Source organism: Zootoca vivipara, chromosome 6 (assembly GCF_965207765.1).
Source record: "Zootoca vivipara chromosome 6, rZooViv2.hap1.1, whole genome shotgun sequence".
NCBI classification, from domain to species: domain Eukaryota; kingdom Metazoa; phylum Chordata; class Lepidosauria; order Squamata; family Lacertidae; genus Zootoca; species Zootoca vivipara.
In genome coordinates, this window is record NC_142589.1 from 90,829,952 (window position 1) to 90,852,979 (window position 23,028).

A 23,028-nucleotide genomic window follows, 5' to 3' on the forward strand; every position below is an offset into this window, starting at 1 on the left:
CCCTCCCTCCCTCTCCCTCTCTTTCTCTTTCTCTCTCTTTGCTGGAGGGCCAGCAAGACCTAAGCTGTTGGGTGAACGTAGAGTCGAATGGGACCCTGGCGGTCGTCTAGTCCAACCCCCGGCAGTGCAGGAAGATGCAGCTGATGGATCCAGCCAGTGGCCAGCATCCTGTTCTCACAGTGGCCTGCCAGTTGCCCGTGGGAAATCAGGGAGCAGGATCCGAGTGCTAGAGCAACTATAGGTTCCCAGCAACCGGGATTCAGAAGCGTCGCTGCCTCCAGTTCTGGAATAGGGGGCATAGCCATTCTGGCTAGCTAGCCATCCATAGCCCTCTCCCCCTTCCTTGAATTTGTGCAATCCTCGTTTGAAGCCAACCGAGTTCATGGCCATCGCTGCCTCCTGTGGCAGGGAGTTCCATAGTTTAACTCTGCGCAGCCTAAAGAAGCCCAGCTGCTCAGGAGGTGCTGAGCATTGAATTCAAGGGTGCTCTTTGAAACGGGGATTTATGGCCCATGTTGTTTTATCCGAATCTGGATTATTGGAATCATAGAATAGAATAGTAGAATCACAAGAGTTAAAAGGGACCCGGTGGGTCATCTAGTCCAACCCCCTGCAATACAGGTTCGCAGGGCAGATTGTGGCACATTTTGTGACTTGTCACTCTAACCCACCCGCTTTCCTTTTTTTCTCGACAGAGCTCCACGGCTGCACCCAGTCCTGTGATGGCGAATGTGGCCCCCGGCGATGGAATGGCGCCCAGTCCAATGATGTCTGGGTTTTTCCAGGTAACGCTTGCGGGTTCTCAGGTCTGACCAGCAAGGCTCCTTTCTCTCTCTCTCCCTCTCTTTCTCTTTCTCTCCTGGAATGGAACCTCCACCTGCAGGAGCAGCCTACCACCGGATCTCGGCCCGACAGGGAGAACCTGTGAATTAGATGGTGCCTTGCTTATGTAATTTCCTAGGGTGGGGAAAGTGTGGGCCATATGTAAATTACAGGTGAAACTCAGAATATTGTCAAAAAGTCCATTTATTTCGGTAACGCAACTTAAAAGGTGAAACCAAACTGTATATGAGCTAGATGCATGACATGCAAAGCAAGGTATGTCAAGCCTTTATTTGTTGTAATTGTAATTATTTGTCGTTAGGCGGGTCAATTATAAATGGAATGCAATTAATGAAATGTAATGGCGATGTTAATTTTTGTATTATTGTAACTATTTGTTTTATTACTGTGGAATTTCCAAAAGAAAGCATTTGTGAAAAATAAAAAATAATAAGTTGCATTGCTGAAATGAATGCACTTTTAGACGATATTCTAATTTTCCGAGTCTCACCTGTAGATGGTGCCTTGCTTGTGGAATTTCCTGGGGTGGGGAAGGTGGGGGCCATATGTAAATTATGTGGGGAGGGGGATGGCCAGGGTGGGTGGGTGGGGGGTCAGGAGAGGGAACTGAAGGTGGGGAGAAGCTCTATCTTCTCTGGTGTGTGTGAACCAACAGCTCGTCCCAGTGGTCACTCCGTTTCGTCCCTTTGACTCCGTTTCCTGCAACTGGGATTCAGAACCATTGAGGCTGAGTGAAGCCATCGCGGCAATGATAGCCATCGATCGCTCTCTCCTGTTCCCATTGATTTGGCCCGGCTCTCTTTTGAAGCCACCCGGTTTGGCGGCTGTCTCTGCCTCTTGTGGGAGGGAGTTCCACAGGCTAACTGCGCTGCTAACTTTCCCCCATGCCATGCATTGTTTTACAAACTTAAAAGTTCCAAACCCTGCAACCTTCTGTCATAGGGGACCTCCATCTCCTGCTTTTATCACTCAGACCACCCTTTTTTCGAACATTTTCCAACCCTACAATATCCTTTTTGAGCTAAGGCGACCAGAGCATGCTCAATTCCAGCCACACCATAAATTTGTCTTAACGGTATTATGATGCCGGCAGCTTTATTTTCAGTTCCTTCCCAGATAGTCTGATAACTGTACCCGAACCTTCCCCCCAGGTGGGGGCCCACCTTCCATTTTTGCTCATCAGCTGTGGGAAAATGGCATTGGGGGGGTGAGGGCGGGAGGCTTAAGCTGTGACTTGGGCCCTCTCCCCTATAACTTTGTTTCTGTTTCCCTCCGTGCCCCACAAGGGACCTCCAGGCTCCCAGCCGCCGCCCCAGGGCTCGCCACACCACCCCAGTGCCGCGATGATGGGGCTGCAGAGTCAGGTGAGACTATAGATCCATTCTGCAGCGACATTTCTGCATTCGAGCAATCCCAAGACCCGCCGTTCGAACTCTCCTAAATAAAGATTCTGGCATTTCATAGAATCATAGAGTTGGAAGAGACCACAAGGGCCATCCAGTCCAACCCCCTGCCAAGCAGGAAACACCATCAAAGCATTCTTGACATATGGCTGTCAAGCCTCTGCTTAAAGACCTCCAAAGAAGGAGACTCCACCACACTCCTTGGCAGCAAATTCCACTGTCGAACAGCTCTTACTGTCAGGAAGTTCTTGCAGGGGGTTGGACTGGGGGACCTTCGAAGGAGCCCCTTCCCACTCAACGAGTCTGTGATTCAATGACCCCCCCTTTTTTGGTAAAGCTGGGGGTTGACCCATAGAATCACAGAATTGCCGAAACCCCCTGGAATGCAGGAATTGCCTCCTGAAAGATAGGGGTGTGCCAGAGATGGCTTTTGGGTAGGGGGCCACACTAGGCTCCGCTGAAATTTGTACCCCGCCCATATTTGTACCCCGCCCATCTGGCTGGGTTTCCCCAGCCACTCTGGACGGCTTCCAATAAAGATTTAAAATACATTAACATGTCACAGAATAAAAACTTCCCTGAACAGGGCTGCCTTTGGATGTCTTCTAAATGTCAGGTAGTTATTTATCTCTTTGACATCTGATGGGAGGGCTTTCCACAGGGCGGGTGCCACTACCGAGAAGGCCCTCTGCCTGGTTCCCTGTAGCTTTGCCTCTCGCAGGGAAGGAAATGCCAGAAGGCCCTCGCTGCTGGACCTCAGTGTCCAGGCTGAACAATGGGGGTGGAGACGCTCCTTCAGGTATACTGGGCTGAGGCCGTTTAGGTGGGAGGAACCAGCTGGGTTAGAAGGCTCAGAGCCAGGGGACGGTTGGTGCGATGACAGTCAGGGCCATCTTAACCGTTGGCGCTCAGGGTGTACGGCACCCGGGCTCTTGAGCGCCAGGCCAAGAATCCAGGGCCGAGCATTGGAGTCCAGGGAAGAGCCGCTGACAGCCGAGCCGAGCACGTTGGGCGGCTCTTCCCCGGACTCCCAACACTCACCCCTGAACCCGCGACGCTCCAACAGGCTCCGCTTGGCTGTCGGCTCTTGTCCCAGCTGCATGCATGACAGCTTGCTGTTTCAGCGCCACACCTGGAGCACTGTGTAACATTGTGGGCGCTGCACGACGCATCCTGTTGTGTGTGCTGAGCTGCGGGTACCTTTGCTGCCTTTTCCGCTGTCGGCGCACGCTCCCAGCACCAGCCAACATGGGGCGCCGGTGCAGAACGATGGAGAATGCAAGCGGCAGCGGAGGAAACATCTCTGGACGGGATCTACCACGCGCAGATCACAACGAATAGGAGCACGCGGTTCCCGTCCAGAGATCTTTCCTCCACTGCCGCTTGCATTCCCCGTCGTTCTGCGCTGGCACCCCACAGCGGGCGGCGCTGGAAGCGTGCGCCAACAGCAGGAAAGCCAGCAAAGGAACCCACAGTTCTGCGCACGCAACAGGAGGCGTTGTGCAGCTCCCACAATGTTACACGGCGCTCCGGGTGCTGTGTGTGCAGCCGAAACAGCCGCCATGCTGCGCGGGGGGGGGGGGCAGCAGGCGGACAGCGCAGTGACTGTGCCGCCTGACATTTTGTCCCCCCACAGCATGGAACCTGCACCCACCTTCAGAGTGGGGCGCTGGCACCCCATTGGTTAGCGCTGTGAGTCCCTGTGTCCCGCATCTGGCCCCTTGGTTCTCAAACTTAATCCGTTCCAGAAGTCCGTTCCCAAACCAAAGCGTTCCCAAACCAAGGCGCGCTTTCCCATAGAAAGTCATGCAAAACAGATTAATCCGTTCCAGACTTGTAAAAACAACCCCTAAAACAGCAATTTGACAATTTGCCTCTATTGTTGTTCTATTAATGGTTCTCTTGGCTTCGTAGCTTTTATCCATTTCTGCAGTCACACAATCCATCAATCGGTAGCTGAGCTGGGTTCCGCACAGTCACAAAAACAAAAGCCACGTAAACAAAAATGCAAAAATAAATAGCAAAAGCAGACAGACCCCCCAGAGGGTGCTTGGACTGCTGTGGGGAGGTGGGGGCCTTCAATTTCGGCAACTTGTTTCCCGTGGAGGAAAAGCTGCTCTGCTCATTAGGCGTGGCCCTCCTCGACCAAGTCTGTGCAGATCGCGTTTCTTGTGAAGGGAGAGCTAACTCCAGTGTGTTTTACTGCCGACTTGCTACTTGACTCTCTCTGTGTCTCCCGCAGCCATTCATGTCTCCACGCTTCCCGGCTGGACTCCGGCCTTCGCTGCGGATGCCAAGCCAGGTGAGACCACCCACTGAAGGGCACGCACCCAGTCCGTGAAGTGCCACCCCACTATTCTGGGGCGGTATCTACGAAACTTTTCCTTCGGGTAGTTGTGGAAACGATCTCCCTGGCCAATGGCTCTGTGGATTTCTTTTAACCCGGCAACCCCGAGGTTGTCTTCAACAGAGAGGCAGTGCCATTTAGTGGTTAGAGTGCCGGACTAGGACCTGGGAGAGACCAGGGTTCAAATCCCTCTCCCCAATTCGGCCAGGAGGCTGACTTGGAAACCAGTCATTGTCTCTCAGCTTAGCCTACCTCGCAAGACTGTTGTTGGAATTCAGTGAAGGGGGGAGTTCCTTGGAGGGAAAAAAAAAGTGAGATAGAAATCATGACCTGTTAGTCATGCCCATTGACTTTCAATATGTCTACTCTAAGTAGGACTAGTGTTGAGATACCACCACCCTCATTTTCCAAAACAACACCCCAACAATTTGCCCCACCTCCGAACAAATGGAATATTTCATTTCCTAGACCTGATCGCTCCTAATTTTTAAATTTTCACATTATCCCCGCTTGCCTTTCTGATATATCTTCTTCCATCTCCCCCTCCTTTTAATTTCTTTATGTATATATCATTTGTCCTGCACATATCTTGAACATCTGGGGGCTGTTGCCCATCTGGATTTTCGGATCTCACCCACACTAGCTTAATCTGTTTTTGTTTTAACTTTTCGAAAGTTTTACTTTATCGCTGTTAATGTTTCCTGTTGAGAATTTCATTGCCTCTCTCTCTTTCCTTTTTTGTAAACTGCTTTGGGGGTGTCGTTCTTGTTTTAACAACCAGGTGATATATAAATTTTATGAAACGAAATCAATCAATAAAAATAGATCTCTGTAGCAAGTGCAGGTATCCCAACGTGGGGGATAGATAAGGTGATTCTTAACCCACCCATCTATCCATTCAATCTAGTTTGTAAAAATTATATACCGTTTGTGTGTGTGTGTGTCTACCAAAGGGGAAAAAAGCAATGAAATATTCAGATCAAAAACAAAACAAAAACCAACAACACACGGATAAAAACAAGTATTTAAAACATTTTTTTAAAAAACCCAGAAGATTGGAAAATGTTTATTGAATATGTGGGTGAAAACTGTGCATTTGAAAACGTTGGCAGCATTAAGATAAATTCAACAGCGTAAGTTTTGATGGATGTAACAATGGGTCACCGAATCGTTTACTTTGAGCAAAACATGCAGGGGTTTATGTAAAATGAACCACGGAAAGAAAAGAAAGGAAGTCATTGATGTTTTAAGGTTGTTTAAATGAATGTAAATGTCAAACAGAAAAATTAATAAAAATTATACACATCAAGAAGAAAGCTATATGATTAGGCTCTTACCTGCTGTGCTAGCTTTCTACTTCCATGGACTATTTTTGTGTGCAAAATTAAATATATGTGAAAATGTGAAAAAAACAAAAATGTATAAAACATTTTTTAAAAAACCAAACAAAATTAAGATTAATTAAGACCCATGTCAACCTTCTACGTGGTGTTGCCTAAACAAAGATGTTTCTAACAGATGCCCAAAGCAGATGCCCAGCAACGGCCTGGGGTCAAGAGGCAGGGAGTTCCATAGTTGTGTGAGTGCTGAAGACAGGTTTATGTGCTCAGATTCATTGCTCTTGTGCTTCCCCCTGTGCCCCAATAGCCGCCGGCGGGCATGCCGGGCCCCCAGCCTCCAATGTCCAGCGCGATGGACCCTGCATCATGGGTGCAAGGTGAGTTGGGAGGGAGACGAGGTTCACCTGGTAAATGGGCGTAGCGGCTGTGGAGGAAACTGGTTTTTGGCCCAGAGTCAGGCTCCGTGCAGTTGGCCTCCCCCCCCCTGTCCCCGACTTCCGGGGGGGGGGGTGGCGTTCCAGGGGTTTGCACAAAAAGATCCTCTACAGAGGAAGTTTTCCTTCTGCATGCCAAGCAACAGTTGGGGTCCTCACTTCAAAACAGACCCAATTTATTATTATTTAAATGGAGGCTCAAGAAGTTCAGTTAAAAGAGGTGTGGGGAAAGGAGACAACAGGGCGGATAGATAGTCAAACTTGGGGGGGGGGGGAAATGTGGAAGAATTGTACGTTGAAAATGTTGTCTATAAGAATAAAAGAAAATTGTTATAAATTAGTTAGGGACCCAGGTGGCGCTCTGGGCTACTGAGCCTAGGGCTTGCTGATCAGAAAGTCGGCGGTTCGAATCCAATCCCTGTGACGGGGTGAGCTCCTGTTGCTTGGTCCCAGCTCCTGCCAACCTAGCAGTTCGAAAGCACATCAAAATGCAAGTAGATAAATAGGAACCGCTACAGCGGGAAGGTAAACGGCATTTCCATGTGCTGCTCTGGTTTGCCAGAAGCGGCTTTGTCATGCTGGCCACATGACCTGGAAGCTGTACGCCGGCTCCCTCGGCCAATAATGCGAGATGAGCGCGCAACCCCAGAGTCGGTCATGACTGGACCTAATGGTCAGGGGCCCCTTTACCTTTACCTAGATTAAATCAAATAAACAAGGAATGTTCGGTGTTATGTTGGAGGGGATGCCAGGAAACGGAATTATGTTCACATGTGGTGTGGATGCAAATATGTACAATTTTCCCGGCAAAGGAGATAACAGAAATCACCGGGTTAAAGCTGACTGAAAGTCCAGAGGTAGCCTTATTATCGATTTACGGTAGGGTTTGCAGGCTAGGAAGGACTTGCTTGCAAATTTATTGACGGCTGCACGAATTATGGTAGCTAGGAAGTGGAAGGGGCAAGCAGAATATAAAATGGAAGAAAGGTATAAAGAGGTGTGGTATATAGCTAGTAATGATAAATTTACATGTGCTGTTAAGGTAAGATGGAGAATATGCAGGAGAAATGATTTTGAGGAGATGTGGAAGCTGTTTGTAGAATTTGTACCGTTAAAACTGAAAGGGGTCAAGCTATCACAAGAGGTGCTAAAATTTTGGGAGGTTGTATAGTTACAATGGAATGGTCTCAGGGGTGTGGGGCGCACATTTTTATTCTTGTTTATCTATGATTATTAATTTGTCAAAATAATAATAATAATAATAATGAAAACCAATACCAAAAAAACCAGACCAAGCTTACGGATCTCATGAGGTTAGCAAGCAGGTTCTGTGTCGCTGCCTTCAGCGTGTTCTTGTTCTTTCTCTTCTCTCCTCCTCACCAGGGCACCCCTCCATGGGTCCAATGCAGCGCATGAGCCCCCCACGTGGCCTGACGGGGATGGCCCCACAGGTGAGCACCCCCAAACTAACGCCCGGGGTCACAAAATGCCCAGAAGGCGCATTGAGGTTCCTGGGTCTCTTCGAAGATCCTATTCGGGGACCCCGCAAGGGAAAGAGGCTCAGAGCCTGGGGATTGGTGGTGGGAAGACGAGTGGTTAGAGCAGGCACCCCCAAACTTCGGCCCTCCAGATGTTTTGGACTACAATTCCCATCTTCCCTGACCACTGGTCCTGTTAGCTAGGGATCATGGGAGTTGTAGGCCAAAACATCTGGAGGGCCACAGTTTGGGGGTGCCTGGGTTAGAGGGAGAAGGCTGGGAAGAGGAGGTGTCGGAAGCTGGAGAGGCAACAGGGCTTAGTGAGCAGGGAGAGTCTGTGGCAAAGTCCAGAATCGGAGGCAGAGGCTGAAGCAGGAGAGGAGGGAGGCCAAGAGAACAGAGATGAAGAGTCCCGGGTGTCTTCCTCTCCAGCTGCAACCAGCTGCCCTCCCTTCTGGTCCCCCAGAACCAGGAGAGGCATGAAAAGGGCGGAGGAGAGGTTGGCTCCATGCAGGCACAGTCTCAGATTGCTTGGGGAAAGACCAAGGAGAGAAGGAGATTTAGGCAGTTGTCATGGACTGGTTGGATGCAGAAGATGAAACCGGCTGGGGAACCCCCAAGGGGAAGGCGGCTCAGAGCCCGGGGTGAGGTGGTGGGACAGTGGTGAGCGGTCAGAGGGAGAAGAGGGAGCGGACTGGGAGGAGGAGTCCTGGGTGTCTCTCCCTCCTGCTGCAAGTAGCTGCCCGCCCTCCTGGTCTCCCAGAACCAGGAGGGGCATAAAAAGGGCGGGGAAGAGGTTGGCCACATGCAGGCGCAGTCTCAGATTGCTGCGTGCGACCTCAGAAACTAGTGGTATTTTGATAGGTCTCCTTTCTTCCTTAAACCCTCATTATATCCTCATGGTTTTGCAGTCAATTTCAGCATAGTGCCATTAGTTTCGTAAGCCATCCCTCCTTGTTAACCTTTCCGCTTCTGTTCATGTAAAGTTCTGACTGCTGTCGTCCCGTACATAAACAAACTCAGCTTTTCCGGAACCTCTATCCAAATTATTCCTAGTAAAAAGGCTTCAGGTATTGGGGGTGGGGATTGCCAATTTAAACATCCTTTTCCATTCATTATATATCATTTCCCGAAAGCCCTTTGCCTTGTCACAGGAACACACCTCTTTTCTTACCCACAGAGTTACGGTGCCGTGATGAGACCCCCACCTGGATCCTTTGCAGGTCCTGGCATGACGGCAATGAGCACGTGAGGAACCTCCGGGTTGCTTTAATTTTTGGGGAGGGGGTAGACAGCTGCCAACCGGAAACCAGAAGCTCCTGCAGCCAATCAGAAGCCCCGGCGGACGTTCGGGTTCCAAAGAACGTTCACAAACCGGAACACTCACTTCCGGGTTTGCGGCATTCGGGAGCCGAAACATCCGAGTTCCAAGGCGTTTGGGACCCAGGGCACGACTGTATAATAAATAAATGCTCAGGCCGGCATTGTGACAGTCGCTCCAAGCAACCTCTCATATTTGATCGGATTTATTCTATTCCCGTGCCGTTTTTCGTTCAGACGGACCCCAAAGCGGCTCGCAGGCGACAATAGAACATCACAAATGCAGCCTAAATGCAGGGTCATTTTTTAAAAAATGACATCAGATATTGATTTTAGTTTAGCGCCTAAATTTTTAATCTTAATCTTAAACCTTCAAGATATGTTTTTGATTTGTTAATATTTGTCCTTGTGAGTTGTGAATTGTGTTATATTATCTGTGGTTTGTACGAGTCCGCGGTTTTTATTTGTTTTGTTTTGTTGTGTTGTGTTTTATGATGGGCGTACAGCCGAATAAACATATTTGCTTTTACAGGGTCAAATGCTCTGAACAAGCCGAGAAACAATCAAAAGTCCCAAAGGGTTTCCAAAAAAAAGACTAAAATGATCAATACAATATGTCAGTGTATATAGTCTCTCACTTTTCTTTTTTTCTTTTTTGCAGAGGTCCTGGAGTGCGAAGCCCCTGGCCAAATATGAATGCAAACTCGGTAACTTAAAAAAAAACACAACAACCCACCCCTGACATAAAATTCTGAACTACAGGATTCATCCCCACCACTGAACCCCACTTCCTAGCACCTCACCGATGTGATTTTTTCCTTACACAGAAAGGCTTGTTTACATGTTACACTGAACCCTCATGTGTGCTCTCTCTCTCTCTCTACCTGCATATTATGGATGTTTGCGCGAAAACTGTATCCTAAGCAGATATAGGGTGGGGGGGCTCCTGGCTTGACCAGTGTGTTTGAAAAGGATCCCGGGGTCTTGGGTAGACCACAAGCTGAACCTGAGCCCACAGTGTGATGTTGTTGTTGTTTAGTCGTTTAGTCGTGTCCGACTCTTCGGGACCCCATGGACCATGGCACGTCAGGCATTCCTGTCTTCCACTGCCTCCCGCAGTTTGGTCAAACTCATGTTCGTAGCTTCGAGAACACCGTCCAACCATCTCGTCCTCTGTCGTCCCCTTCTCCTAGTGCCCTCAATCTTTCCCAACATCAGGATCTTTTCCAGGGAGTCTTCTCTTCTCATGATGTGGCCAAAGTATTGGAGCCTCAGCTTCATGATCTGTCCTTCCAGGGAGCACTCAGGGCTGATTTCCTTCAGATTGGATAGATTTGATCTTGCAGTCCATGGGACTCTCAAGAGTCTCCTCCAGCACCATAATTCAAAAGCATCAATTCTTCGGCGATCAGCCTTCTTTATGGTCCAACTCTCACTTCCATACATCACTACTGGGAAAACCATAGCTTTAACTATACGGACCTTTGTCGGCAAGGTGATGTCTCTGCTTTTTAAGATGCTGTCTAGGTTTGTCATTGCTTTTCTCCCAAGAAGCAGGCGTATTTTAATTTCGTGACTGCTGTCACCATCTGCAGTGATCAAGGAGCCCAAGAAAGTAAAATCTCTCACTGCCTCCATTTCTTCCCCTTCTATTTGCCGGGAGGTGATGGGACCAGTGGCCATGATCTTGGTTTTTTTGATGTTGAGCTTCAGACCATATTTTGCGCTCTCCTCTTTCACCCTCATTAAAAGGTTCTTTAATTCCTCCTCACTTTCTGCCATCAAGGTTGTGTCATCTGCATATCTGAGGTTGTTGATATTTCTTCCGGCAATCTTAATTCCGGCTTGGGATTCATCTAGTCCAGCCTTTCGCATGATGAATTCTGCATATAAGTTAAATAAGCAGGGAGACAATATACAACCTTGTCGTACTCCTTTCCCAATTTTGAACCAATCAGTTGTTCCATATCCAGTTCTAACTGTAGCTTCTTGTCCCACATAGAGATTTCTCAGGAGACAGATGAGGTGATCAGGCACTCCCATTTCTTTAAGAACTTGCCATAGTTTGCTGTGATCGACACAGTCAAAGGCTTTTGCATAGTCAATGCAAACTACTGCTATTCTAGGCTGCGTCAATGGAAGTCTAATAATCATTCACAAACTGATATTGAAAATGTGGAGAACTTAAGTCTGAGAGAAACTGGGAGAGAGAAAGGAAAAATGACAGATCCGTCCGCCAACAAAAGCCTACTACTGTATCTAGTTCAAGGGAAGGAATAGTTCCACTTTATTCTGCCTGAAATACTGTGTCCCATTTCTGGGCACCACAATTTAAGAAGGATGTTGACAAGTTGGAGGGTGTGCAGAGGAGGGCGACAAAGATGATCCAGGGTCTGGAAACCAAGCCGTATGAGGGGCGGTTGAAGGAGTTAGGTATGTTGAGCCTGGGGAAGAGGAGACTGAGAGGAGAGATGGGAACCACCTTCAAATATCCCACCAGAGGGTAGCAGAAGCGATAGATTCCAGTATACCTGAAGGAGCGTCTCCACCCCCATCGTTCTGCCCGGACACTCAGGTCCAGTGCCAAGGGCCTTCTGTCGGTTCCCTCACTACAAGAAGCCAAGTTACAGGGAACCAGGCAGAGGGCCTTCTCGGTAGTGGCCCCCGCCCTGTGGAACGCCCTCCCATCAGATGTCAAAGACATAAATAACTACCTGACATTTAGAAGACACCTGAAGGCAGTTCAGGGAAGTTTTTAATGTGTATCATTTTAATGTAGTTTAAATCTTTGTTGGAAGCTGCCTGTGGAATGCCCTCCCACCAGGTGTCAAAGAGAAAAGCATCTACCAGACTTTTAGAAGACATCTGAAGGCAGCCCTGTTTAGGGAAGCTTTCAATGTTTAATAGATTAGTGCATTTTAATGTTCTGTTGGAAGCCGCCTAGAGTGGCTGAGGAAACTAATTAATTATTATTATTATGCTTGAACTCCTCTTACATCAGTCTCTGTCTGGTTTCTTCCAGATCCCGTATTCCTCCTCGTCTCCAGGCAGCTACGGGGTGAGTTTCCCATGGGGTGACGTGAGAGTCGGGGGACGCTGAGCCCCCCCCCGCCCCCGTGCAAGGGGTGTTCACATTTCAGTGCAGGGCGAGTCTGTGTGGGGAGGCCGGCTGGTGGAGGGATCCCATGAACACACTTCTGGGTTTTTATTTATCTTCTAGACCCAGCCGAACGCCGCCGTCCTGTCTCTCTCTGCTTCCCCACAGGGCCCCCCTGGAGGTGGAGGCCCCCCTGGCACCCCCCTCCTGCCCAGCCCTGGAGGTGAGTGCTTTTTACGCAATCCAGAAGGCAAGTACTCGGTTGCCATTTCATTTACTTCCTCGTCAGTACAGCCGTACCTCGGAAGTCGAACGGAATCCGTTCCGGAAGTCTGTTCGACTTCCAAAATGTTCGGAAGCCGAGGCGCGGCTTCCGATTGGCTGCGGGAAGCTCCTGCAGCCAATCAGAAGCCCCGTCGGACGTTCAAGTTCCGAAGAGCGTTTGCAAACCGGAACACTCACTTCCGGGTTTGCGGCGTTCGGGAGCCAAAACGTTTGAGTGCCAAGGCGTTCGGCTTCCAAGGTACGGCTGCATATGTTTTTACCTGCGATGTGAGCTTTGCAAGAGCTAAGCTGTTTCTTGGGACTTTATATCTTTTTTTTTTTTTAAACATACTTTTTATTAATTTTACAAAATACAAAAAAACAAAAAAACGGTACATACTTAAACCCCTTTTCCACCTCCTTCCTACCCACCCACATGGGTCCTCCCCTGCCACAGAAGTATCCCATGTTTGTGAACAGTCAGAAATGGTCCATTTTATGCTTGGATTTCTGTCCTCCTCCCCCTCCCCTGACCCCAAAGCCCCCCCCTGCCACCAGGGAGCTCCAGCAAACCAGGGCAGTACGCAGGAGGACATCCATCCAACCATCTATTGTTATACCAAAAAAAGAGAAAAATAGAAATAGGAAAAAAAGGGGAAAAAGAAAGGGCGAAGAAAAAAAAGAAAAAGAAAAAAACAATACAAAACAGAAAAATTTTTCTTGCATTCATAGTTGAAAAACCATATTTTATGGGCTTCCCCTCCCCCCCTTCCCCGGTTTTCATCCCTTTTTTATCATCTGCAACAGTTTCTTACTTTATAAAAATACACCTTTGTATCTTATACAACTTATAAATCAATTGTTAACATTTTCATCTAATATTCAAATCACTGAAAATTCAAACTCCCATTTTCTCTTCCCGTGCCTAATTTTTTTTTCTCCCTCTATAAGCCTCCATATTTTCACATTTTCCAAAATCCATTCACTTTTAAAACTATAACTATTCTCAATTTAACCTTACATCCCCGATTACCGGCTCCACCCCCCCCAATCCAGCAAATTCCAAAATCAGCAGACCAGTTATAAACCTGTTAATCCATCCTTATAATCACAACATCACTTTCCCTTCACCCCACCCCCTGTTTACAGTCTCTTGCCATCCAGGTCACCATACAGGACCCCTGAATTTCTTCTCTTCTCTGCATATTTTTTCCTTCTTCCCTGTGGGCGTTCTGGAGTTCCAATAATACCAATCGTGCCCCCCTCAAAGACAGGGCACTCCATCCAACTTTTTGTAGAGTAGAGTCATCATTTTTTTCATGGTGTGTTTCATTTTGTGTTGAATCATCACAGTCCTCATCTTCATCTTTTCCTTCCCCATCATTGTCATTCTCACATTGCTCTTTTTCAGTGTCAAAAGCTTCATCTCCTAGAAAATCATATTCCGCCATCACCTCCTGAAATTTCTGCTGTAACTCCTGTCGTCGTGTCTCCTCTTGACATAACTCTATTCTTGTTTCCCACATTAAGGTCAAAACAGACCGCTGGAACTCAGGGGAACACTTTTTTGTTGACATATTTCAGTCCTGCCAAGGTCAAAACTTATCACGTGGGGTGGAATATGATCACAGTTTATTTTCTCGACTCCATTTTAACAAGCTGGCTGCATTCTTCAAGTCTTGTTAACAATAAAGTTCGAACTCACATTTCACAAGCACTTAAGCCAAAAAAGAAATTCCACAAAGTCCAGAAATACAAAGTGAAGTAAAAATTGACTTATAAATCCTGATCAACTCACTGAATTGCCTAGGCTGCCGGCTCCCGAGGGAAAGAAAGGTTTTTCTTAGGCTTTACCTCATTGCTGCAGGGCAGTCATAAACCACAGTCTCTCTCCCCTTTTCACCCTGCATCAAAGGGGATATTCTCTTTGATGCCTTTGAGGGATCCTTTTGAATTACAAATCTTCTGTTTATGGCTTCGGGTTTCTATTTACTGTCTCTTTGTTGCCGTGGGGGGGGGGGTGGCTTCCTCTTTTCTCCCCTCTCTCCCAGACCAAATTGTTTTATAATCCAAATCGTGAGGTTACTTACAGTCTTTTCCAATCGTTTTATTTTCGGAAGAATCCAGCGCTCTCCGCCTTCGGCTTGAAGCTTCTCCCTGCTAGAATAACGTTGCCGCTCAAAATGGCCCCCGCGACTTCTACCCTCCTCGCTCCGGAGCTCTTATTAGAGCTAACCGAAGAGTTGGGGAGTCCGGATTGGGTCTGTGCCGAGCAAATTGCCCTCGGGACGCCCTTCCCGAGGTTCTAAGGGGCGCAGCGTTGCTCTCGCTGCCCTCCCCACTCCTAGCAGAGACGGGCCGTCTCGGAGACGAGACGAAACCCCGCCGATCGACGCTGGCGCTGAATCCGGAAGCTCTGTTTCTTGGGACTTTATCAATGGGTTCCAAATACCTGCGTCTAAAAGCAATCCGTTCATATTTGCAAGAGTTGTCGTGTCTTCGATCCATTGATCAAAGGCGGACCTGGAATTATTATTCTTTATATTATTATTCATCATCTTTCCAATGAAGCTATATTTCTTTTTCGTCAACACTGACCTGCTTTCAGACCTCATATAGTTGGCATATGGTTTAAAATAATAATCGATTTTAATTCCTTAGACTATGGGGCGGGGTGGAGGGTGGGGCGACTTGCGGTTGAGTTTATTTTTATTTTATTTTTTTAACAAACTATTAAACAAGAAAATATCTTAAAATACACACAAAACAAACATGCAGTACAAACATTTTATAAGAAAAAAAGAACTTAATTACATACAGAATAAAAAATAGCAAAAGAAAAGAAACTTCCGACTAAACCCATTTTGCATTCAATTTTTTTTACACAGTTTCTTATTAATATCTTAGTCTGAACTTTTTTTTAACACTTCCTTACATATCACAAGACTCCTTCGATATCTGCCAGGAAACATTTATTATCACAGTACCCTTTGAGACTTGCGGTCGAGTTTAAGACACTTCCGCCCAAGCTCAACGGGGCCGTCTCCTCTTCCTCCCATCTCTCCCCAGACTCCACCAACTCCAGCGAAAGCATGTACCTGATGAATCCCATCGGGCCCCCCGGAAGTCGGCTCAGCGTAAGTACCTATCGAACACAACTTCAGTATGGCTTGGGCCCAGGCTGTCCCCATATAAAAACCTTCCTGGGTGCTGAGATCCCTTGGGCTGGGCAAGTCGGTGGTGCCACGAGGCAGGGCCTTTTCCGCAGCTGCTCCCAGGTTGCGCGATTCCCTCCCAAGACTGGCAAGGGTGGCTTTCTCTTCTTCTTCTTCTTCTTCTTCTTCTTCTTCTTCTTCTTCTTCTTCTTCTTCTTCTTCTTCTTCTTCTTCTTCTTCTTCTGCGATCCCTTGTAGCCGAGTGAGATTGTCTTCCATAAACACGGTTTTAACAATGAGTCCGTACGTGACTGTGGAGGCCAATTCTGGATCCCCACGTCCTTCCACAGTGGGGACATAGGTTTCTGGGCAGGAGTTGGATCCTGGTGAGGGTGTGCCAAGCATGCCTTCCTCCTAGCACGTTTCTCCCTTGCGTCCTGAGTTCAAGTGTCTTCAAAGCCCACAGCACCTTTGGTAAAGGCTGTTCTCCAACTGGAGCGCTCGCAGGCCAGTGTTTCCCAATTGTTGGTATTTATACTACTGTATGTCCAAACCAGGAAATTCTGGCTTTGATATTGGAATTCCAAACCATTACATCAAACTAGCATCAAATTCTGGGCATGATCATTGCATCCATTTTGGCCTGAAGAAACAGCACACTAAGGAAACCTTAGATGTAACTGACTTGAAGTCAGACTTGTCTCACAATAAGGCAGGTCAGGTCAATTAGTAGGGTAAGATCAGGTCCACAGGACTTTGGACAAGTCCCGTGAAAGGCAGGTGGTGGTCATACTTAATTATGCAAACGACTAAACCTGGAAATACTATACACTTTTAAAGATTTGCCTGAGAGAGTCTTTAAACCTCCTTTGTTGACCACCAGCATTACACATTCCATTTTTAAGTTCGGAATAGAGGAGTTGCTATCCTCTGGCCGGCAGGCTAAGGCTTCTGCAGGCCTTTGGAAACTGTTAGCAGGCTTGCAAAGATGTATAAGACTGAATCAGATAAGTGCTGGGGATGCAAAGATGTAGAGGGAATGTTCTTTCATATGTGGTGGACTTGTAAAAGGGTAAAAGAGTACTGGGAAATGATCCATAATGAATTGGAAACAAAATGTTTAAAAGTACTTTTCCAAAAAAACAACAACCAGAGTCCTTTCTGTTGAGGATACCTCAGACCGAAATTCCCAGGTGTCAAAAAAAAAGGGTTATTTATGTGTGCAACAACTGCAGCCTGAGTTTTGTTAGCCCCAAAATGGAAAATGAGCAAGGTCCCAACTAAAAAAGAATGGCAACTTAAGCTGATGGAATACGTGCAGCTTGCGGATCTAACTTATAGAATAAGAGAACAAGAAGAACGTACGTTTAGAGAAGATTGGAAAGCATTTATTGAATACATGGGGGGAAATTGTGTACATCTGAAAACGTTGGCAGCGTAAAAATAAATTCGACAGTGTAAATAAGTCTTGATGGATGTAGCAATGGAGAACTGAAAGGTTTAGTTTTTGTAAAATATGCAGGGATTTATGATATGCAAAATGAACTGTGGAGAGAGAAGGGAAGTCTTAAGGATATTTAAATGAGTATTCTAAATTGTAAAAGAGAAAACTTAATAAAATTGTATAAAAAAGGAAAAGAAAAAAGAAACTGTTGATTGTGGTTCCTGCATTGCACTGGGTTGGGCTTGATGACCCTTGGGGGTCTTTTCCAACCCTTCAATTTTGTGATGCTAAAAAAACCGAGGCACAGATGAAAACCAGATTTTAATTACTGGTTCTCGATGCATCCCGATGTATTCCAACAATTGCTTTTGAGTATTCTCGATTGGACCAATTTGCAGAGAGCCGTGGAACATGTGGGGTCGGAAAGGGAACCCCAGTGGTCATCCAGTCCAGCCCCGGACTGGATCGCAGCTAAATTTTAGAAGGAGATGTTTAAGGGGGAGACCAAGCCTCTCCTCCCTTGCCACTAACTCTTTCTCTATTCCCCCACCCAACTTCTCCCACCCCACACACCCTGTCCCCCTGCCTGCCTGCCCCCTCCCCCATTTTTAGTTCTCCATGGGGCTGAGCCCCGAAGGCGCAATGCCCGGAATGAACGCGATGGAGCCGCAACACATGAACGGAACCTTAGGTGGGTTTAAGAACCGCCTGTCCTGCTCGCGGATTCTTCATGCTGTAGCGTTTGTTTTAATAATCCGAGAAAGGCAAAGAAAAAACCCACCCCCCCAAAAAAACCCAGTCCTCTAAATTAGAGTCTCCTATTATAGCTGTTAAGCTTTGACAATTCAACATAGTCCCTAGGTTCCTTTGTCTCTCGACACTCAGTACAAAATCCGAATAGTTTCCTATCTCTCCAGTTACGATTCCATCCTAGGAGGCAGAGATTGGGGGGGGGGTCCTTGCCTTTGGGGCTCCCCTTTGGCCACTGTGAGAATAGGGTGGTGGTGGCCCGTTGGCCTACTCCATCAAATCTCTTCTCACGGTTCTTAGGACCTTTGAAATGTCACAAGTCATTTTGGACTCACAGCCGTCCATAGAGGCGCAGGTCAACTCTGTGTCCAGGGCAGCTGTCTCCCGGCTTCATCTGGTACACAGGATGAGACCATCGCTGCCCGCAGATTGTCTCACCAGAGTGGTGCATGCTGTGGTTATCTCCTGCTTGGACTACTACCATCTGCTCTACGTGGGGCTACCTTTGAAGGTGACCCGGAAACTACAACTAATCCAGACTGGGGACTGGGAGCGGCCGCCAAGTCCATATAACGCCGGTCCTAAAAGACCTACATTGGCTCCCAGTATGTTTCTGAGGACAATGCAAAGTGTTGGTGCTGACCTTTAAAAGCCCTAAACCAGGCAGCCCCAAACTTTGGCCCTCCGGATGTTTTGGACTACAATTCCCATCTTCCCCGACCACTGGTCCTGTTAGCTAGGGATCATGGGAGTTGTAGGCCAAAACATCTGGAGGGCCGCAGTTTGGGGATGCCTGCCCTAAACGGCCTCGTCCCAGTATACCTGAAGGAGTGTCTCCACCCCCATCGTCCAGCCCAGACACTGAGGTCCAGCTCCGTGGGTCTTCTGGCGATTCCCTCCCTGTGAGAAGCGAGGTTACAGGAAACCAAGCAGAGGGTCTTCTCGGTGGTGGCACCCGCCCATTGGAACGCCCTCCTTTCAGATGTCAAGGATATAAAGAACTACTTGACTTTTAGAAGACATCTGAAGGCAGCCCTGTTTAGGGAAGTTTTTAGAGGTTTAACGTTTTTTTAATATTTTGTTTGGAGCCATCCAGAGTGGCTGGGGAAACCCAGCCAGATGGGCGGGGATATAAATTATTATTATTATTATTAACCTCCAAGCCGCTTCCAACAGGGTCTGGAACGAGGTCAAGTGTTTCATTCCAACTGCCTCTGTTTCCTCCGCAGGTCCTGGTGAAATGGAACCCATGTCCAAGGTGAGATTTTGCACAGTGCTGCTCTGGGGGGAGGGGAGGGCAGTCAGGCCAAGTGGTTAGGGTCTGTTTAATTGTAGGGGGACACTGTCGGGGAATCGTCTCAGCCGGGGGCAGGGAAGGGCACTCCAAGGGCGATTCTGCTCTGCATGTAGAACGTCCCCCAGGGCACCTCTTTATTTAAATCAGTCCTAAGGACCAGAAACTTGCTTTATTTTTAAGGGCAAGGCCATAGCTCAGTAGTTTGGGGGGGGGTGTCCCCATGTCTGAATTCCTGGAGAGCCGCTGCTGCCAGCCAGTGTCGACCATATTGAGTGTGGTGTACCATTGGCGAGGCTCGAAACGAGTCCGCTTTCTCCGTGCCAGATCCTGTGCTCTGTTCCAGAATCTGCTTGCTGCATCAGGCAGCATTTTGTATTTTTCATAATTCACATTATTTTACTTCCTCCTGCTTTCACCCAATTCCCCGTCCTCCGTCTGGTCAGGAGAAGAGGAAGGGAGTCCTGAGCTGTCCACCACCAAACTTTTCAGAGTCTGACTTGCCTCGCCCTTTTAAGCCTCGCCCTTTTAAGCAGTTCATAATGGCTAAGGAAATATGGGGTGTTAAGGGAAGCTGCGGCTTGTCCACTGATAAACCTCCGCTGGCTTGTGGGATAAGGAAAGGCTCAAGGGTCTAAACCACTGAGCCTCTTGAGCTTGCCGTTGGGAAGGTCGGCAGTTCGAATCCCTGCGACGGGGTGAGCTCCCGTTGCTTGGTCTCAAGCTCCTGCCAACCTAGCAGTTCGAAAGCATGTCAAAGTGCAAGTAGATAAATAGGTACCGCTCCGGCGGGAAGGTAAACGGTGTTTCCGTGTGCTGCTCTGGTTTGCCTGAAGCGGCTTAGTCATGCTGGCCACATGACCCGGAAAAACTGTCAATTCACCCCCAGAGGCACACTCCATTGTCTCTCCAGACAGGTCGATGCTAGCATCATAAGGGCTGGAAACTTGAATTTTCAAAACAACAAATGGTTGAGGTTTCCCCTGGGAGCTGGATTCTGAGGAGTGAAGTAGCTCTGTCAGTCGAGCACGAGACCCTTGATCTCAGGGCCGTGGGTTCGAGCATTGCAGGGCGCTTGTGGCCCCTTCTAACTCTACGATTTTACGATGAACAGAATTAACTCTCTCTCCGTCCCCCTTTTCTCGTTCCCGCTCCCCAAGGCTTCTCCCAGCAGCCTGGCGCCTTTGAGCAATCCTTCTGGCACCCCGCGGAACGACGGCGAGATGGGCGCCGGCTTCCTCAACCAGTTCCACAGCGAGAGCGTGAGGTCCTGCGTGGAGCGGCGCCCGCGACGGGGGCGAGGTTCCCGGGGGTCCCGGGGTCCGCGTGGGGGACGGGGCGCCCCATGGCCAGGCAGGACCGGTCCGGCCACGCCCAACGCCGACGATACCATCTCGTACTGGAAACAGGGGCAGCTGTCAGAGTTGTGACCCCGGGGGGCCGCTGCCCCCCCCATGTCTCTTGCTATGGACCGATGCCACTGGTCCCCAAACACTCCAGTGACATTTCCCTAGGTCTGTCTCCCTAGCAACCACCCCCTTTGATACGACCTGGACTGACCGCTGCGGAGACACGACGGGGGGAGTCCTTTGGGGAAAAAATTAATTTAATAATCTGTTCCCCAGCCCAGCTGGCTATCCCAACTTGAACTGATGATCCGAACACATTTACAGATCGACTTTGGTCACCCCGATCTCTCAGACGCTTGCGAATCTCCAAGGGGGGCTTACGATGGGGCAGGCTGGACCGTTTTGTGCTCCCCACCTCCCAACACTTTCGGACTTCACAGCCCCTCGAAGACACCAGGAGCAACGGCAGCTGGGGTACTTTGGAGGTGCTGGGCAAAATCCCCCTCCCCCAACAATGCTGCAGAGAGGGGCGGCATAGGATTCTGTATTGGGGAATCGAGTTGGGGGCACAGTTTGTAAATTGGGCGGAAGAGGGGCAGCACTTGGGGGGGGGCCTTGAGGGAACCCCACTTTTGCACCTTCCTCGAGTGTTTTCTCCTTGCTGGAAATGCATCCTCGAACTCGGACCCCCTCCCCGGTGGAAGATAAGAGAGTTTCGTGCATATAGAAACTGGCTTGCTGTACATAGACGAAATTTGCATCCGTGGCCCTGCCCACTTTTGCCTCCAGCCCCTGTGGGGGGGGGAGTAGCCTCTGGTCAAGAAACCCATGCCAAACCCCAATTTAGACGAGTTAATACAGTGGTACCTCTACTTACGAATTTAATGCGTTCCGAACACACATTTGTAAGTCGAAAAAATTTGTAAGTCGAATCCCATAGGAATGCATTGGGAGAAAAAATTCGTAAGTAGAAAAAATCCTATCTGAACTGCATCCAAGATGGCAGACGGAGCTCCATTTGTAAGTAGAAAAATTCGTAAGTAGAGTCATTCGTAAGTAGAGGTACCATTGTACTGGTTCAGAACAGGCCTTGCGCCTTTTAAATGCCCCCTCCCCCAAGATTGATTCGTTGGTGTAGTGGGGGGAATCCCCACCTTTCCCCCTTCCCTCTCGTCTCAACCCCACCCCCCAAAAAAAGAATTTTGGATTATTATTTTTTTAAGCTGGCTGGAAATTCCTGTAGCGGCCAACAGGGCGGCGGTCTTTTGCAGGGTTTCGCGCCCCACCACCGCCCGCATCTCAATTTATTAAAACTCCCACCCACTTCTGTCAGCTGGAGCAGTGATCTTCAACCTCGATTCCTCCACTCTGCAAAGATGTCATTGGACTACAAATCCCATCAGTGCCAGTTGGCTTAGTCAGTGGCCAGGAATGATGGGAGTTGTGGTCCAGATGGATCTGGGGACGCCCCTCTTTCAAAAGCTTGAAGAATGCTGGTCTAGAGGAGTGGTAGTTGTGGGCCCTTTAAGGGGGGGTGCCAACAGAAACTTGCTCCACCCACATTTAGCCTTTGGCTCCACCCCAGCACTGGCATGAGGGCTCTCAGAGGCTGGAAAAATCATTCCCTTCCCCTCCTATATAAATTCCCGGTGGCATTATTATTATTATTATTATTATTATTATTAAATGCACGTTCCCTGCCACTAAATTGCTCCTAAACTTTTGATAAAGATTTCATGGTCCCTTCCAGCTCGACGATTCTATATGCAAAGGGGGGAAACCTTCCGTTTAAACTTTCTATTTTTAAGACATTCTGGTTTTGCTACAGACCTCGTGCAATTTGTAAAAAGAATTGAATTAAGAACGGGGCGGGGAACAAGACAGCAAGATTCATCCGAGCCGGTTGACGTTCCCTTATTATTAATAATATTATTATTATTGCAAAAGGGGGAGATCTTTGGGATGGGGTAGAAATTCCTTGCCTCGCCCACTCCCCCCCCCCCAAAAAAAGCCAGAGCTAGGCTGAGTATCTTTTGTCGTCATTGTGTGTAAATAGAACTCCTGGCTTTTTGGAAAGCCGCTGCAATTTTTAAAGAAGTCGGCGACAAGGAGAAAAAAAATAGAAAACCTTGCATCAATAAATGTTAAGTTGGATTTTTTAAAGAACGGGGGGGAAATTGTGTGTGTTCTTTTTGCAAACAAGCGCAGTCTTTTTCTAGTGATGCTAAGACACACTCCCCTTTCCCCCAGGCCCTGGTTAGAGGAACTTCTAGCAGCTCAGAATCCAGAATTGTAGAGTTGGGAGGGAACACTAAAAAGCCACCTAGTCCACCCCCCTGCAATGCAGGATTGATGTTCCATTTAGGTACATTTTTGGGGGGTCCCACTGTGGATTCCCGTCCCCCAACAGTACACCTCAAGATTCCCCACACCCAATATCCCTGGGTGCTCACGTGCAAAACAGCCCCCGCAATCCTGGCCCTATCAGACAAGAGAGGGCTACTTGCCCC

The 23,028-nt window shown here is 48.3% G+C and overlaps 1 protein-coding gene across 3 annotated transcripts in view; it reads left to right on the plus strand.

The window, feature by feature from the left end:
• Positions 1-22,266, plus strand: part of SSBP4 (single stranded DNA binding protein 4) — a 32,293-nt gene extending 10,027 nt beyond the window's left edge. For 2 of the 3 annotated variants that reach the window (XM_060275348.2, XM_088673033.1), the window contains 13 exons: positions 696-785; positions 2,130-2,207; positions 4,489-4,548; positions 6,241-6,310; positions 7,751-7,818; positions 9,026-9,093; positions 9,827-9,872; positions 12,188-12,223; positions 12,386-12,485; positions 15,596-15,663; positions 17,738-17,816; positions 19,105-19,133; positions 20,330-22,266. In XM_060275348.2, coding sequence (XP_060131331.2) covers positions 696-785; positions 2,130-2,207; positions 4,489-4,548; positions 6,241-6,310; positions 7,751-7,818; positions 9,026-9,093; positions 9,827-9,872; positions 12,188-12,223; positions 12,386-12,485; positions 15,596-15,663; positions 17,738-17,816; positions 19,105-19,133; positions 20,330-20,599 — 1,062 coding nt within the window. In that variant the 3' untranslated portion in view covers positions 20,600-22,266. The remainder of the gene's footprint in view (positions 1-695; positions 786-2,129; positions 2,208-4,488; positions 4,549-6,240; positions 6,311-7,750; positions 7,819-9,025; positions 9,094-9,826; positions 9,873-12,187; positions 12,224-12,385; positions 12,486-15,595; positions 15,664-17,737; positions 17,817-19,104; positions 19,134-20,329) is intronic. The other variant, XM_060275349.2, reaches the window with a different exon arrangement.
• Positions 22,267-23,028: the final 762 nt, after the last annotated feature.